Raw genomic sequence first — 17017 nt, forward strand, 5'->3', positions numbered from 1 at the left:
ACCGGTGTCTAAGATGGTCAAGCCAGATGCGCTGGCACGCCACTATAGCCCCTCGGCTACACCTCCGGAAGTCAAAAACTTTCCCCGCTGCTCCAAGATTATTAGCCCCTCCGATGTTTGTCCTCTGTTGTTTGTCCTCTGTTGCCCCGTACCCTCCATATACTTCCTACCTTTCCTGTGTCTAGAATTAAACTCACAGTCTTTTGTCTCAAGTTCTTGAGTGAAGTTAAGAAAGAGGGTCAGCTGCATTGACCTTGTTTGCTCTTGGATGGATAAACAACTGTCCCAAAATGCTTGAGGAATTCACTGGGCAGTTAGAAGGAGCGTAGTAACACTGACAGTAGCTCTATATCAGGAGTGCACATTTGTATTATTCCTGACAATCTTAGTTTTTACACCATCTACCATTTATCAGAACACAGACTCTGCCTTCGTGCTCCTTACCAGTAGCTTCACTGTCTCTGTCCATACGAGTGATAGTGAAGCCGTCATGGGTGACGTCAGAGTCGGGTGTTGGAAGCGTTCCACAGGGATGCTGGCCCATGTTGACTCCAATGCTTCCCACAGTTGTGTCAAGTTGACTGGATGTCCTTTGGGTGGTGGACCATTCTTGAAACTCACAGGAAACTGTTGAGCATGACAAACCCCAGCAGATTACCCCTATAATGGTTATGTAGGCATTAGGTATTCAGGTATTAGCAAAGCTTCTCAGAGTAGGAGTTCCTTCTGATTGGCTCCAGGAGTGCGTTACCACCCAGAGGTCCTCGCTGTCAGATCAGGGGTCGTTCGACCGCACAGTCCTCTTCATACTCACTGAAGAGTGAATCAAAGCACGGTCAGGGCTTACAACCGCCCTCGGTAGAGCCCTTCGACTTCATTGATGGCACCTTAGGCCTGTGTGTGTGAGAGAGAGAGAGAGAGAGAGAGACAGAGCGAGAGATACTCAAGTAGATTAGCAGAGCCAGATTCCCAGTATTCAAAGCACAATCGGGTCGTATGACCGTCCCATTCAAGGCCGTTTTACTGCAAGGCAGCCTGGGTTTAACTCTTGTCTGGTTCCCAGTGGTTAAACCACACAGGGTCACACAACCCACCGTGGGAATATTGATTCGATGAAAACGTATTGATTACTTTCCCTCAGGGGAAGAGAGAGATATAGGGGGAGGGGGGAGGGGGGAAGAGAGAGATATAGGGGGAGGGGGGGAGGGGGGGAAGAGAGAGATATAGGGGGAGGGGGGGCGGAGGGGAAGAGAGAGATATAGGGGGGGGGGGGGGGGGGCGGAGGGGAAGAGAGAGATATAGGGGGAGGGGTGGCGGAGGGGAAGAGAGAGATATAGGGGGATGGGGGGGCGGAGGGAGAGATATAGGGGGAGGGGGGGCAGAAGGGAAGAGAGAGATATAGGGGGAGATGGGGGGGCGGAGGGGAAGAGAGAGATATAGGGGGATGGGGGCAGAGGGAGAGATATAGGGGGAGGGGGGGGCGGAGGGGAAGAGAGAGATATAGGGGGATGGGGGCAGAGGGAGAGATATAGGGGGATGGGGGCAGAGGGAGAGATATAGGGGGAGGGGGGCGGAGGGAGAGAGCGATATACGGGGGGGGCGGAGGGAGAGAGAGATATAGGGGGGCGGAGGGAGAGAGAGATATAGGGGGAGGGGGGGCGGAGGGAGAGAGAGATATACGGGGGGGCGGAGGGAGAGAGAGATAGATATACGGGGGGCGGAGGGAGAGAGAGATATACGGGGGGGTCGGAGGGAGAGAGAGATATAGGGGGAGGGGGGTGCGGAGGGAGAGAGAGATATGGGGGGGGGGGCGGAGGGAGAGAGAGATATACAGGGGGGGGAAGGGATAGAGAGATATACGGGGGGGAGGAGGGAGAGAGAGATATAGAGGGAGGGGGGCGGAGGGAGAGAGAGATATACAGGGGGGGGAAGAGAGAGATATAGGGGGAGGGGGGGAGGGGAAGAGAGAGATATAGGGGGAGGGGGGAGGGGAAGAGAGAGATATAGGGGGAGGGGGGGGCGGAGGGAGAGAGAGACAGAGAAAGAAAGGGAGATGGGATGAATGACAACTTGCAAGTAGACAGATACTTGAGGGCACAGGAAAGTCTGTTAAAAAGTTGCAATTGTCTATTCAAAGAGTGACTGCCATTAAAAAGCAACGAAAACGCTTTGAAAATGTGGTATCGATATGAATCATAAACATTTATTCTAGTGTCCAAATTGACTACAAAGTCTATTGAAAGTGTAATTTTGGTAATAATGTCAGAAAATCCGTGAATCATGACTGGTAAATGAAGGTTGAGTTTTGATTGGACGATGTACATTTGCCCTATGAGACTGAGATGTAAAGAGTGAGAGACTGAGTGAGAGACTGGGTGAGAGGTAGAGATGTTAAGAGTGAGAGACTGGGTGAGAGGTAGAGATGTTAAGAGTGAGAGACTGAGTGAGAGACTGGGTGAGAGAGAGATGTTAAGAGTGATAGACTGAGTGAGAGACTGGGTGAGAGAGATGTTAAGAGTGAGAGACTGGGTGAGAGGTAGAGATGTTAAGAGTGAGAGACTGGGTGAGAGGTAGAGATAATAAGAGTGAGAGACTGGGTGAGAGAGAGGTGATACGAGTGAGAGACTGGGTGAGAGACTGGGTGAGAGAGAGATGTTAAGAGTGAGAGACTGAGTGAGAGACTGGGTGAGAGAGAGATGTTAAGAGTGAGAGACTGGGTGAGAGGTAGAGATGTTAAGAGTGAGAGACTGAGTGAGAGTCTGGGTGAGATAGATGTTAAGAGTGAGAGACTGAGTGAGAGAGATGTTAAGAGTGAAAGTCTGGGTGAGAGAGATGTTAAGAGTGAGAGACTGAGTGAGAGATGTTAAGAGTGAGAGTCTGGGTGAGAGGTAGAGATGTTAAGAGTGAGAGACTGGGTGAGAGGTAGAGATGTTAGGAGTGAGAGACTGAGTGAGAGACTGGGTGAGAGAGAGATGTTAAGAGTGAGAGACTGAGTGAGAGACTGGGTGAGAGAGATGTTAAGAGTGAGAGACTGGGTGAGAGGTAGAGATGTTAAGAGTGAGAGACTGGGTGAGAGGTAGAGATAATAAGAGTGAGAGACTGGGTGAGAGAGAGGTGATACGAGTGAGAGACTGGGTGAGAGACTGTGTGAGAGAGAGATGTTAAGAGTGAGAGACTGAGTGAGAGACTGGGTGAGAGAGAGATGTTAAGAGTGAGAGACTGGGTGAGAGGTAGAGATGTTAAGAGTGAGAGACTGAGTGAGAGTCTGGGTGAGAGAGATGTTAAGAGTGAGAGACTGAGTGAGAGAGATGTTAAGAGTGGAAGTCTGGGTGAGAGAGATGTTAAGAGTGAGAGACTGAGTGAGAGACTGGGTGAGAGAGAGATGTTAAGAGTGAGAGACTGGGTGAGAGGTAGAGATGTTAAGAGTGAGGGACTGGGTGAGAGGTAGAGATGATAAGAGTGAGAGACTGGGTGAGAGGTAGAGATGTTAGGAGTGAGAGACTGGGTGAGAGGTAGAGATGTTAAGAGTGAGAGAGATGTTAAGAGTGAGAGACTGGGTGAGAGGGAGATGTTAAGAGTGAGAGAGAGAGATGAAGGAAGAGATGTTAAGAGTGAGAGACTGGGTGAGAGAGAGATGTTAATAGTGAGAGACTGGGTGAGAGAGATGTTAAGAGTGAGAGACTGAGTGAGAGAGATATGTTAAGAGTGAGAGAGAGAGATGAAGGTAGAGATGTTAAGAGTGAGAGACTGGGTGAGAGAGAGATGTTAAGAGTGAGAGACTGGGTGAGAGAGAGATGTTAAGAGTGAGACTGGGTGAGAGAGAGATGTTAAGAGTGAGAGAGAGAGATGAAGGTAGAGATGTTAAGAGTGAGAGACTGGGTGAGAGAGATGCTAAGAGTGAGAGAGAGAGATGAAGGTAGAGATGATAAGAGTGAGAGATTGGGTGACAGGTAGAGAGAGATATTACGAGTGAGAGAGAGAGAGATGTTAAGAGTGAGAGACTGGGTGAGAGAGAGATGTTAAGAGTGAGAGACTGGGTGAGAGAGAGATGTTAAGAGTGAGAGAGAGAGATGATAAGAGTGAGAGAGAGAGAGATGAAGGTAGAGAAAAGATGAGTCAAGGGTTTCCATAAGGCAAGGACAGCCTCAGCCTGGCAGAGTGGACAGTAATTCATATTTTCTTTGTGTCCCTTCTTTTCTTCATCTTTCCCCCTCTGTTATTTTTTTCTGCTGGCCTCAGGCTAAATCCTGCCCCTGTGGCCTTAGAAAGCCACTCAGCTGGAGAAAACCATTTACCTGGAGAGGGAAAGAGGGGGAGAGAGAGAGGGAATGAGAGGGAGAGGGAGGGAGGGAGGAGGGAGAGAGAGAGAGAGAGAGAGAGAGAGAGAGAGAGAGAGAGAGAGAGAGAGAGAGAGAGAGAGAGAGAGAGAGAGAGAGAGAGAGAGAGAGAGAGAGAGAGAGAGAGAGAGAGAGAGAGAGAGAAGGAAAGGTAAAGTGAAAAGGTATATGTACAGTACGTGTTTGTCAGAGAGAGGAGGAGGAGAATAGGAGGGAGGAGGAAAGGAGGAGGGGAGGACGGATGAGGAGAAGAGGAGGAGTAGGAGAGGAGGAGAAGAGGAGGAGGAGAGAAGGAGTAGGAGAGGAGGAGAGGAGGAGAAGAGAAGAGCAGGAGGAGAGAGGAGGAGGGGAGGAGAGAAGAGAAGAGCAGGAGGAGAGGAGGAGAAGAGAAGAGCAGAAGGGGAGGAGGAGAGGAGGAGTTGAGGAGAAGAGAAGAGCAGGAGGAGAGGAGAGGAGGAGAGGAGGAGTAGGAGAGGAGTAGATGAGGGGAGGGGGAGAGGAGGAGAAGAGAAGAGCAGGAGGAGAGGAGGATTAGGAGAGGAGGAGAAGAAGAGGTGGAGGAGGGGAGTAGTAGGAGAGGAGGAGAGGAGGAGAGGAGGAGAGGAGAAGAGGAGGAGGAGGAGAGCAGGAGGAGGAGGAGGAGAGGAGGAGAGAGCAGCAGGAGAGGAGGAGAGGAGGAAGAGGAGAGCAGGAGGAGAGGAGGATGTGTCATCAATCAGACACCACTAGACACAGTACTGTAAGAGGGTTTTGAAATGTGTGTGCCTGTGACACATGTACTGAAGGCAAGCACATCTATCCTTGTCATTAGAAGGCTGTGGGACTGAACTGAATTGTGCTTCATATCAGATAATTCTCCAAGAGAATGTCAGGCCATCTGTCTATGAGCTGAAGCTGAAGCACAGCTGGGTCATGCAGCAAGACAATGCTCCAAAACACACAATCAAGTCTACATGAAAATGTTTGAAAAGCTACTAATTTGGAAGTTTGGAATGGCCTAGTCAAAGTCCAGACAGTACAGAGCCAAAACAACAAAAAATGGGACACTATCCTAATTTTTATTGGCCAGTCTGTGATATGGCTTTTTCTTTGCGACTCTGCCTAGGCCAGCATATCGGAGTCGCCTCTTCACTGTTGACGTTGAGACTGGTGTTTTGCGGATACTATTTAATGAAGCTGCCAGTTGAGGACTTGTGAGGTGTCTGTTTCTCAAACTAGACACTCTAATGTACTCTTGCTCTGTTGTGCACCGGGTCCTCCCACTCTTTCTATTCTGGTTAGAGCCAGTTTGCGCTGTTCTGTGAAGGGAGTAGTACACAGCGTTATACGAGATCTTCAGATTCTTGGCAATTTCTCACATGGAATAGCCTTCATTTCTCAGAACAAGAATAGACTGACGAGTTTCAGAAGAAAGGCCTTTGTTTCTGACCATTTTGAGCCTGTAATCGATCCCACAAATGCTGACGCTCCAGATACTCAACTAGTCTAAAGAAGGTCAGTTTTATTGCTTCTTTAATCAGGACAACAGTTTTCAGCTGTGCTAACATAATTGCAAAAGGGTTTTCTAATGATCAATTAGCCTTTTAAAATAATAAACTTGTATTATCTAACACAACGTGTCGTTGGAACACAGGAGTGATGGTTGCTGATAATGGACCTCTGTACACCTATGTAGATATTCCATTATTAAGAATCAGCTGTTTCCAGCTACAATAGTCATTTACAACATTAACACTGTATTTCTGATCAATTTCATGTTATTTTAATGGACAAAAAAAAATGTTTATATATAGATATTCCATTAAGAATCAGCTGTTTCCAGCTACAATCGTCATTTACAACATTAACACTGTATTTCTGATCAATTTCATGTTATTTTAATGGACAAAAAAAAATGTCTTTTTTTTTATTTTAAAGGACATTTCTAAGTGATCCCAAACTTTTGAACGGTAGTGTGTGTTCTTTTGTAACTAAACACTCTGAGAATGACCCGGAACGATAGAACTCGGTTGGTTGGAGATGTGGGAATGGTTATGGTTTAGAACTAGAATCCCTATCGAGTGTGAGTCAAAGCTGTCGGAGATATGCCCCTTTCACAAATTCTATTCTATGATGTGTATTCTATGATGTGTATTCTATGATGTGCATTCTATGATGTGTATTCTATGATGTGCATTCTATGATGTGTATTCTATGATGTGTATTCTATGATGTGCATTCTATGATGCCTATTCTATGATGTGTATTCTATGATGTGCATTCTATGATGCCTATTCTATGATGTGTATTCTATGGTGTATTCTATGATGTGTATTCTATGATGTGTATTCTATGATGTGCATTCTATGATGTGTATTCTATGATGTGTATTCTATGATGTGTATTCTATGATGTGTATTCTATGATGTGTATTCTATGATGTGCATTCTATGATGTGTATTCTATGATGTGTATTCTATGATGTGCATTCTATGATGTGTATTCTATGATGGGCATTCTATGATGTGTATTCTATGATGTGTATTCTATGATGTGTATTCTATGATGTGCATTCTATGGTGTGTATTCTATGATGTGTATTCTATGATGTGTATTCTATGATGTGTATTCTATGGTGTATTCTATGATGTGTATTCTATGATGTCTATTCTATGATGCCTATTCTATGATGTGTATTCTATGATATGTATTCTATGATGTGTATTCTATGGTGTGTATTCTATGATGTGTATTCTATGGTGTGTATTCTATGATGTGTATTCTATGGTGTATTCTATGATGTGTATTCTATGATGCCTATTCTATGATGTGTATTCTATGATGTGTATTCTATGATGTGTATTCTATGATGTCTATTCTATGATGCCTATTCTATGATGAGTACTACCACCTTGAAGCTTCAAATGAGAAACACCTTCATGCTGGAAGAGATAAGAGATGTTCAAGGACTCGTTGTGTCTCTAATATTCAGCCTGGATGTAAATCTCCAGTCTGTTAATTCATTAACGAGGGTCAGACCTTGCTAAGCGCCTGCAGATCAGAGCCAGGTGCAACACTCAGAGATCGTCTCAGTTTCCTAATAGATGGAATTACCTGATTAATTGATTAGTGGAGTTCATGTAATATGGCTTGAGAGAAACAGACAGACAGACAGACAGACAGAAAGAGAGAGTGAGAGACAGACAGAGAGAGAGAGAGTAAGCGAGAGAGACAGACAGACAGAAAGAGAGAGTGAGAGACAGACACAGAGAGAGAGAGTGAGCGAGAGACAGACAGAGAGAGTGAGAGACAGACAGAGAGAGAGAGAGTGAGAGACAGACACAGAGAGAGAGAGTGAGCGAGAGACAGACAGAGAGAGTGAGAGACAGACAGAGAGAGTGAGAGACAGACAGAGAGAGAGAGAGTAAGCGAGAGAGACAGACAGACAGAAAGAGAGAGTGAGAGACAGACACAGAGAGAGAGAGTGAGCGAGAGAGACAGACAGAGAGAGTGAGAGACAGACAGAGAGAGACGGACGGACGGAACATGAACGTTGTGGTAATTGTCTCCTATTTACCACTTTGGCAAGTTACATTTCTCTTCACATTTAGCTGTGAAGTTACTGTGACACTTTCAAACACAGTATATAGCTGTAGAGAAGAAGAAAGAGAAGGAAGGAGGAAGGAAGGAGGAAGAGAAAGAAGAAGAAAGAGGATGGAAGGTGGAAGAGAAAGAAGAAGAAAGAGGAGGAAGGAGGAAGAGAAAGAAGAAGAAAGAGGAGGAAGGAGGAAGAGAAAGAAGAAGAAAGAGGAGGAAGGAGGAAGAGGAGGAAGGAGGAAGAGAAAGAAGAAGAAAGAGGAGGAAGGAGGAAGAGAAAGAAGAAGAAAGAGGAGGAAGGAGGAAGAGGAGGAAGGAGGAAGAGAAAGAAGAAGAAAGAGGAGGAAGGAGGAAGAGGAGGAAGGAGGAAGAGAAAGAAGAAGAAAGAGGAGGAAGGAGGAAGAGAAAGAAGAAGAAAGAGGAGGAAGGAGGAAGAGGAGGAAGGAGGAAGAGAAAGAAGAAGAAAGAGGAGGAAGGAGGAAGAGGAGGAAGGAGGGAGAGAAAGAAGAAGAAAGAGGAGGAAGGAGGAAGAGGAGGAAGGAGGGAGAGAAAGAAGAAGAAAGAGGAGGAAGGAGGAAGAGAAAGAAGAAGAAAGAGGAGGAAGGAGGAAGAGAAAGAAGAAGAAAGAGGAGGAAGGAGGAAGAGGAAGGAGGAAGAGAAAGAAGAAGAAAGAGGAAGGAGGAAGAGAAAGAAGAAGAAAGAGGCGGAAGGAAGGAGGAAGAGAAAGAAGAAGAAAGAGGCGGAAGGAAGGAGGAAGAGAAAGAAGAAGAAAGAGGAAGGAGGGAGAGAAAGAAGAAGAAAGAGGCGGAAGGAAGGAGGAAGAGAAAGAAGAAGAAAGAGGAAGGAGGAAGAGAAAGAAGAAGAAAGAGGAGGAAGGAGGAAGAGGAAGGAGGAAGAGAAAGAAGAAGAAAGAGGAAGGAGGAAGAGAAAGAAGAAGAAAGAGGCGGAAGGAAGGAGGAAGAGAAAGAAGAAGAAAGAGGAAGGAGGAAGAGAAAGAAGAAGAAAGAGGATGGAAGGTGGAAGAGAAAGAAGAAGAAAGAGGAGGAAGGAGGAAGAGGAGGAAGGAGGAAGAGAAAGAAGAAGAAAGAGGAGGAAGGAGGAAGAGAAAGAAGAAGAAAGAGGAGGAAGAGGAAGAAGGAGGAAGAGAAAGAAGAAGAAAGAGGAGGAAGGAGGAAGAGAAAGAAGAAGAAAGAGGCGGAAGGAAGGAGGAAGAGAAAGAAGAAGAAAGAGGCGGAAGGAAGGAGGAAGAGAAAGAAGAAGAAAGAGGAAGGAGGGAGAGAAAGAAGAAGAAAGAGGCGGAAGGAAGGAGGAAGAGAAAGAAGAAGAAAGAGGCGGAAGGAAGGAGGAAGAGAAAGAAGAAGAAAGAGGAAGGAGGGAGAGAAAGAAGAAGAAAGAGGATGGAGGGAGAGAAAGAAGAAGAAAGAGGAAGGAGGGAGAGAAAGAAGAAGAAAGAGGCGGAAGGAAGGAGGAAGAGAAAGAAGAAGAAAGAGGAAGGAGGAAGAGAAAGAAGAAGAAAGAGGAGGAAGGAGGGAGAGGAAGAAGAAGAAAGAGGAAGGAGGGGGAAAAGCGCATCACCAGGTGAAAGGGAATATGTTTGATGAGAGAGAGACAATCAAACGCATAAGTGAAACAAGATAGTTTCATGTTGTTGTGTGCAATTGCATATTGCACTGAGGCTAGTGCTGTATGGTCGCTGTCCATGGTGCTGATCTCTGCCTAGTCGACCGCTGGTGCTGAAACTGACAGCTGTGTGTGTGTGTGTGAGAGAGAGAATTATCTGAGGTCAAACTGATGTTACCCAGTCACAGTGACCCTCCTTATCACTTAGACACCCCCCCCCCCCACCCCCCATCCCCGGGAGACCGGTCTTACTGAATCCCGTTTGACCTTGTCGTTTTTAAAAAAAGCAAACAGCTGCAGTCATCTATCTGCAGAGGCTGCTCATTAACTGTGGCGCGCGGCGAGCCGATGGGTTTATTAGTCTATCATCATTCTCATGGTCTTTAGTCACGGCTCTGATGTGATTAAACCACAGGAGGTTGGTGGCACCTTAATTGGGGAGGACGGGGCTCGTGGTAATGGATGAAGTGGAATCAGTGGAATGGTATCAAGTGCGTGGTTTCCATGGTTTCCAGGTGTCTGATGCCAGTCCATTTGCTCCGATTCCAGACATTATTATGAGCCCTCCTCCCCTCAGCAGCCTCCTGCCGGATTAAACTATATTTTTCGTTCTGCCATAATCATGTCATCATTTAGCTCTCCCATCCCGTCTGCCCGACGACGTACTGGAGCACACTTAGACGACGTACTGGAGCACACTTAGACGACGTACTGGAGCACACTTAGACGACGTACTGGAGCACACTTAGACGACGTACTGGAGCACACTTAGACGACGTACTGGAGCACACTTAGACGACGTACTGGAGCACACTTAGACGACGTACTGGAGCACACTTAGACGACGTACTGGAGCACACTTAGACGACGTACTGGAGCACACTTAGACGACGTACTGGAGCACACTTAGACGACGTACTGGAGCACACTTAGACGACGTACTGGAGCACACTTAGACGACGTACTGGAGCACACTTAGACGACGTACTGGAGCACACTTAGGTCGTGCTGAAACGTCCTCCTACGCCGCGACCGACAGCCTTGTTCTTAAGCTCGGTTGGTAATGTGACAGAGATGTTTCTCCAACAAAAAGTGCTTCAGCGTTTCTCCCATCTTTTTCATATTGTCCCTCATAACGACCGTGGTAGAATGGGTTCCATAGATTATTCATCATCACTTTCCTTTACTCGTTTATTATGGGGGAATAGGCCTCCTATTTAGTTATTCTCTTTAGGAACTGCAGAGTAGCCCTGGTCCTATAGGCTCTACCTCCTGACATCTCCTGGTGAGTTATGTCGCTGAGGGATCTGTCTCTGTCGCATGTAACACGTGGCTCACTGTTCAACAGAAAGAGACGTCACAGTCACAGACCTCTACTGTTCTACTAGTGGCTCACTGTTCAACAGAAAGAGACGTCACAGACCTCTACTGTTCTACTAGTGGCTGACTGTTCAACAGAAAGAGACGTCACAGACCTCTACTGTTCTACTAGTGGCTGACTGTTCAACAGAAAGAGACGTCACAGACCTCTACTGTTCTACTAGTGGCTCACTGTTCAACAGAAAGAGACGTCACAGACCTCTACTGTTCTACTAGAGGCTCACTGTTCAACAAAAAGAGACGTCACAGTCACAGACCTCTACTGTTCTACTAGAGGCTCACTGTTCAACAAAAAGAGACGTCACAGTCACAGACCTCTACTGTTCTACTAGAGGCTCACTGTTCAACAGAAAGAGACGTCACAGTCACAGACCTCTACTGTTCTACTAGAGGCTCACTGTTCAACAGAAAGAGACGTCACAGTTACAGACCTCTACTGTTCTACTAGAGGCTCACTGTTCAACAGAAAGAGACGTCACAGTCACAGACCTCTACTGTTCTACTAGAGGCTCACTGTTCAACAGAAAGAGACGTCACAGTCACAGACCTCTACTGTTCTACTAGAGGCTCACTGTTCAACAAAAAGAGACGTCACAGTCACAGACCTCTACTGTTCTACTAGAGGCTCACTGTTCAACAGAAAGAGACGTCACAGTCACAGACCTCTACTGTTCTACTAGAGGCTCACTGTTCAACAGAAAGAGACGTCACAGTTACAGACCTCTACTGTTCTACTAGAGGCTCACAGTTCAACAGAAAGAGACGTCACAGTCACAGACCTCTACTGTTCTACTAGAGGCTCACTGTTCAACAGAAAGAGACGTCACAGTCACAGACCTCTACTGTTCTACTAGAGGCTCACTGTTCAACAGAAAGAGACGTCACAGTCACAGACCTCTACTGGACTCAGCTGCTTAGTTCTTTATTCGACTGGATCGTTTAGTTTTGATATACGTTATAGCTCCTTCAAACCTCATATTTGCCCTCATCTCTAATAGCATGTGAAATGTCACAAATGAATAAAGTCGAGCAGATTGTTAGTTTTACAATAGGCTCCATTATGTTTGTTTTACAATAGGCTACGTTATGTTTGTTTTACAATAGGCTACGTTATGTTAGTTTTACAATAGACTACATTATGTTAGTTTTACAATAGAGTAAGTTATGTTAGTTTTACAATAGACTACGTTATGTTAGTTTTACAATAGGCTCCATTATGTTTGTTTTACAATAGGCTACGTTATGTTAGTTTTACAATAGACTACATTATGTTAGTTTTACAATAGAGTAAGTTATGTTAGTTTTACAATAGACTACGTTATGTTAGTTTTACAATAGGCTCCATTATGTTTGTTTTACAATAGGCTACGTTATGTTAGTTTTACAATAGACTACATTATGTTAGTTTTACAATAGAGTAAGTTATGTTAGTTTTACAATAGACTACGTTATGTTAGTTTTACAATAGGCTCCATTATGTTTGTTTTACAATAGGCTAAGTTATGTTAGTTTTACCATAGGCTACATTATGTTAGTTTTACAATAGACTAAGTTATGTTAGTTTTACAATAGGCGACACTTAGTTCGTCTGACAACAGGCGACACTGTTAGTTTCACAATTGGCTACATTGGTGGTTTGTAGTGTAGCCCGCTACGTTTATGTTGTTGTTTATGTTGTCGTCTCTTTGAACCAAACAAGGATTTCCTCCGGGAGAAAAATAATGTTAGTGTAATATATTGAGAAGTTAAGACCTTTGCATTTGTACATTATTTTGGGGAAATGATTTTTATCATTAAAGGGCCATGAGATTCCTTATTAACATCAGTTCACAACGGTAAAGGGTTGTTAGACATCACTACACATGGGAGTATACGATGTTACCTTAACACTTGGGGATTGGTCAACCTCCCAGTCTGGATTGGTCCACCTCCCAGTCTGGATTGGTCAACCTCCCAGTCTGGATTGGTCAACCTCCCAGTCTGGATTGGTCCACCTCCCAGTCTGGATTGGTCAACCTCCCAGTCTGGATTGGTCAACCTCCCAGTCTGGATTGGTCAACCTCCCAGTCTGGATTGGTCAACCACCCAGTCTGGATTGGTCAACCTCCCAGTCTGGATTGGTCAACCTCCCAGTCTGGATTGGTCAACCTCCCCGTCTGGATTGGTCAACCTCCCAGTCTGGATTGGTCAACCTCCCAGTCTGGATTGGTCAACCTCCCAGTCTGGATTGGTCAACCTCCCAGTCTGTATTGGTCAACCTCCCCGTCTGGATTGGTCCACCTCCCAGTCTGGATTGGTCAATCTCCCAGTCTGGATTGGTCCACCTCCCAGTCTGGATTGGTCAACCTCCCAGTCTGAATTGGTCAACCTCCCAGTCTGGATTGGTCAACCTCCCAGTCTGGATTGGTCAACCTCCCAGTCTGGATTGGTCAATCTCCCAGTCTGGATTGGTCAACCTCCCAGTCTGGATTGGTCAATCTCCCAGTCTGGATTGGTCAACCTCCCAGTCTGGATTGGTCAACCTCCCAGTCTGGATTGGTCAACCTCCCAGTCTGGATTGGTCAATCTCCCAGTCTGGATTGGTCCACCTCCCAGTCTGGATTGGTCCACCTCCCAGTCTGGATTGGTCAACCTCCCAGTCTGGATTGGTCCACCTCCCAGTCTGGATTGGTCAACCTCCCCGTCTGGATTGGTCAACCTCCCAGTCTGGATTGGTCAACCTCCCAGTCTGGATTGGTCAACCTCCCAGTCTGGATTGGTCAACCCCCCAGTCTGGATTGGTCAACCTCCCAGTCTGGATTGGTCCACCTCCCAGTCTGGCTGGCATCGCATTTACACATCCTTTAATCCATCTCTTTTTCACTCTCCCTTTTCTCACTCACACTCTCTCACTCTCTCACTCACTCACTCACTCACTCACTCACTCACTCACTCACTCACTCACTCACACACACACACACACACATACACACACACACACACACACACACACACACACACAGTGTCTCTCATTAGTTGTTGATGGAGAAAAATAATCTGGGACAGAAGTTATAGTGCCACATTCTCTCGAATCAACCAGCTCTCACAGTCTCTCGTCAGAATCAGACGTTCATCCATGTTTCTCAAACGTCTAATTTCGAAGTTGTTTAATGTTAAGGTTAGGTATTAACTCTGAATGGTTAAGTTAAGGTTTTAAGGTTTAGGATAGGCTTAAATCAACAACAAACCAAAAAAACTTTATATCAGTGGATTCGAACATGCAACCTTTGGCACAAAAGGTTTCCACGTCATCTCCCGACATCCCCAGGCATGGATGGACGTTGAATATTGACTTGTCGCAGGTGATACCTGGCTGCTCAACGTACATTAATCCCATTAATAATTCTCAATCGTTTTATTAAATAGATACATTTTCTACTGTAATTACAGTTTATACATGTACTTACATACTGATACAGTCGTTTAGAATAATCTGTAGGAGGAACTCAAACTATTTATTCTGTTGTTGAAACTAGTCACAACTAAACCGTCCTACTGTACATCTATATTTTAACAAGTCTTATGTGTTCTCACGTCTCCATGATGGAAGATAAGCATGTTTTATTTTTTTTGGTGTTGTACATTGTATATTTACAGAAATGTATAATTCCACAGATATTTACAATAAAGCACATTGTATTTGTCCCTCTTGGATAATGAAGTCTGTTGCTTTCCAAATCATTGGCATACATATTAGAAACAACTACAGTTGATATCAGTCGAGAACAAAACGGATACTAATTGCTCTTCCGTTCATGAAACAGTTTACTCTGTACATAAAACAACGATTGATAATGGCATAGGTTGAGGGAGTGAACGTTAAACATTAAACGGCGACGTTAGCCAACCGGGGATCGGAGTCCTGCTCGTACCGGTAATGGTACACTTCCATCTGGTCGCGGCACGCATCACGGATGTTGTTGAGCCACCGTTTGATGCCTCTCCGGTTTAGATAGAGCACCATGAGGAATACAATGCCGATCAGCGCCATGACTATCCCCAGGAACACGTAGGACACCGCCTCCAAGTTCTCATTGAGACAATCCACGTCCTCACCGCGTAACCGCTCCAGTGGAATCCCCTTTTTGGCATCAGGCTCGGCGCACAGGAGGCGCGCAGCGTCCACACACTGGGAAGAGTTCTTTAACCAGAGGTAGAACGACTCGAGTTCACAGTTACACCTGAAAGGATTTAGTGACAAATAAATGCGCACTCTCTTGTGACGGTACAAACTAGATATGTTCTCTTTACCAATGTTCTCGATGGAATTGTTGGTGAGAACTAAAGTGTGGAGGTTGAACGCGTCCAACCGTGAGATGGGTATGGTTTTCAATCGGTTTCCTGACAGCTCCAGCCGGTGGAGGTTGCGTAACGTTTCGGTGCCCTGCAGCGCGTTGGAGAGCTGCGCCACGGCTGGAGCAAGGAGCGAGTCGTTCAGGTAAAGAGAACGGAGCTCCCGCAGACCGTGAAACGCCCGGTCCGAAATATACACCAACGGGTTGTGGCTCAAATCCAGTAAATTCAACCTGGGGAGTCCCGTGAAAGCGTCAGCCTCGATCACCATGATCCCGTTATGTGACAGTGAGAGGGTCGTTAGTTCGAGTTCCGTCCCGTTATTCGTGGAGAACGCTCCTCCCGGTAACGTTGAGATGTTGTTCCCCCTGAGTATTAACGTGGTCGCCCACGCAGGTATGTCACCCGGTAACTCAGTGTGTTCGGTATCCCGGCAGGTCACCGTCCCGGAGTCTCTGACACAGATACAGGATAACGGACACTCTTCCTCTGCTTTGACAGAAGAAAACAACAAGCACACGAACACGGCCTCGGCTAATAAACAAAAACACCGGCCTTTCAGAAAAGAAAGAACACCTCGTAAAACGTCACCAAAATAATACATTTTTACAATAGGTCAGTTAGACGTCTTGCACAACGTCGTTTCGAAGTGGGAGACAGGACACACTTCCCCTCTCTCTGAGGCCACAGGTCAAGTAGTTTCGTCGGTCAGTTTGCTTGAGAAGAAAAACTACTCTCAATAGTATTTATTCTTCTTCATTCTCGCATTCCTTCTCTCTCTCGTCCCAAAAAAATGAGTCCAGTCTCTCTGTCCCTCCGGAGTTGACGCGCAGTGAGGTGACAGTATGAGTACAGTAGAATGTTGGCAGAGCTGCGACGTGAGATGGTGGAAGAGGAAGAGGCTGCGGGTTAGGGTGTGTGGACAGCAGCTTATTCTCTCTCTCATCTCTCCACCCCCATCTCTCTCTCTCTCTCTCTCTCTCTGAGGTGTTTTTGACGTCTCGTTTAGTGAGTGAGTGAGTGAGTGAGTGAGTCAGACTGAGGAGAGATCCCTGTAGCACTCTCACACACTCTCACAGCACCAGCATGTGAAGAGGACACGATCCACAGAACTGACTGAATGACAGGCAGACAGACAGACTTTCCTGTTCTCCTCTCTCTTCCACCTCAACTGGTGATGGAGAGAACACCTCTAAAGCCACTTCAGCTGAGCTGATGGAACAAAGTGTGTGAGAGAGAAAGAGTGGAGTCTTGTTTTCAGGTTACCAGAATAGAAGAGGAGACTTGACAGTTGACACTGGTCCTGGCTAGACACCCTAATTAAATCCAACCATTAGAGTGCTACCAACTTCAACCTACACCCCTAGCTTACTAGCCTATTACTATTAGCTTACTAGCCTATTAACATTAACCTACGAGCCTGTTACCATTAGCTAACTAGCCTATTACCATTAGCTAACTAGCCGATTACATTAACCTACCTGCATATTACCAATAACCTACCTGCATATTACCATTAACCTACCTCCATTAGCTAACTAGCCTATTACCATTAGCTTACTAGCCTATTAACATTAGCTTACTAGCCTATTAACATTAACCTACCTGCATATTACCATTAGCTAACTAGCCGATTACCATTAGCTTACTAGCCTAAATCCATTAACCTACCTGCATGTTACCAATAACCTACCTGCATATTACCATTAACCTACCTGCATATTACCATTAGCTTACCTGCATATTACCATTAGCTTACTAGCCTGTTACCA

At 45.7% G+C, this 17017-nt stretch overlaps 1 protein-coding gene across 1 annotated transcript; it reads right to left on the bottom strand.

Annotated features, from left to right (window-relative positions):
* Nucleotides 1-14690: 14690 nt before the first annotated feature.
* Nucleotides 14691-16175, bottom strand: LOC110533270 (trophoblast glycoprotein-like). The gene has a single exon (XM_021617354.3). It carries the CDS (start codon nucleotides 15847-15849, stop codon nucleotides 14779-14781), a length of 1071 nt encoding a protein of 356 aa, XP_021473029.3. The 5' UTR covers nucleotides 15850-16175; the 3' UTR covers nucleotides 14691-14778.
* Between the last annotated feature and the right edge of the window lie 842 nt (nucleotides 16176-17017).

Source organism: Oncorhynchus mykiss, chromosome 10 (genome assembly GCF_057628025.1).
Source record: "Oncorhynchus mykiss isolate SJ-2025 chromosome 10, ASM5762802v1, whole genome shotgun sequence".
NCBI classification, from domain to species: domain Eukaryota; kingdom Metazoa; phylum Chordata; class Actinopteri; order Salmoniformes; family Salmonidae; genus Oncorhynchus; species Oncorhynchus mykiss.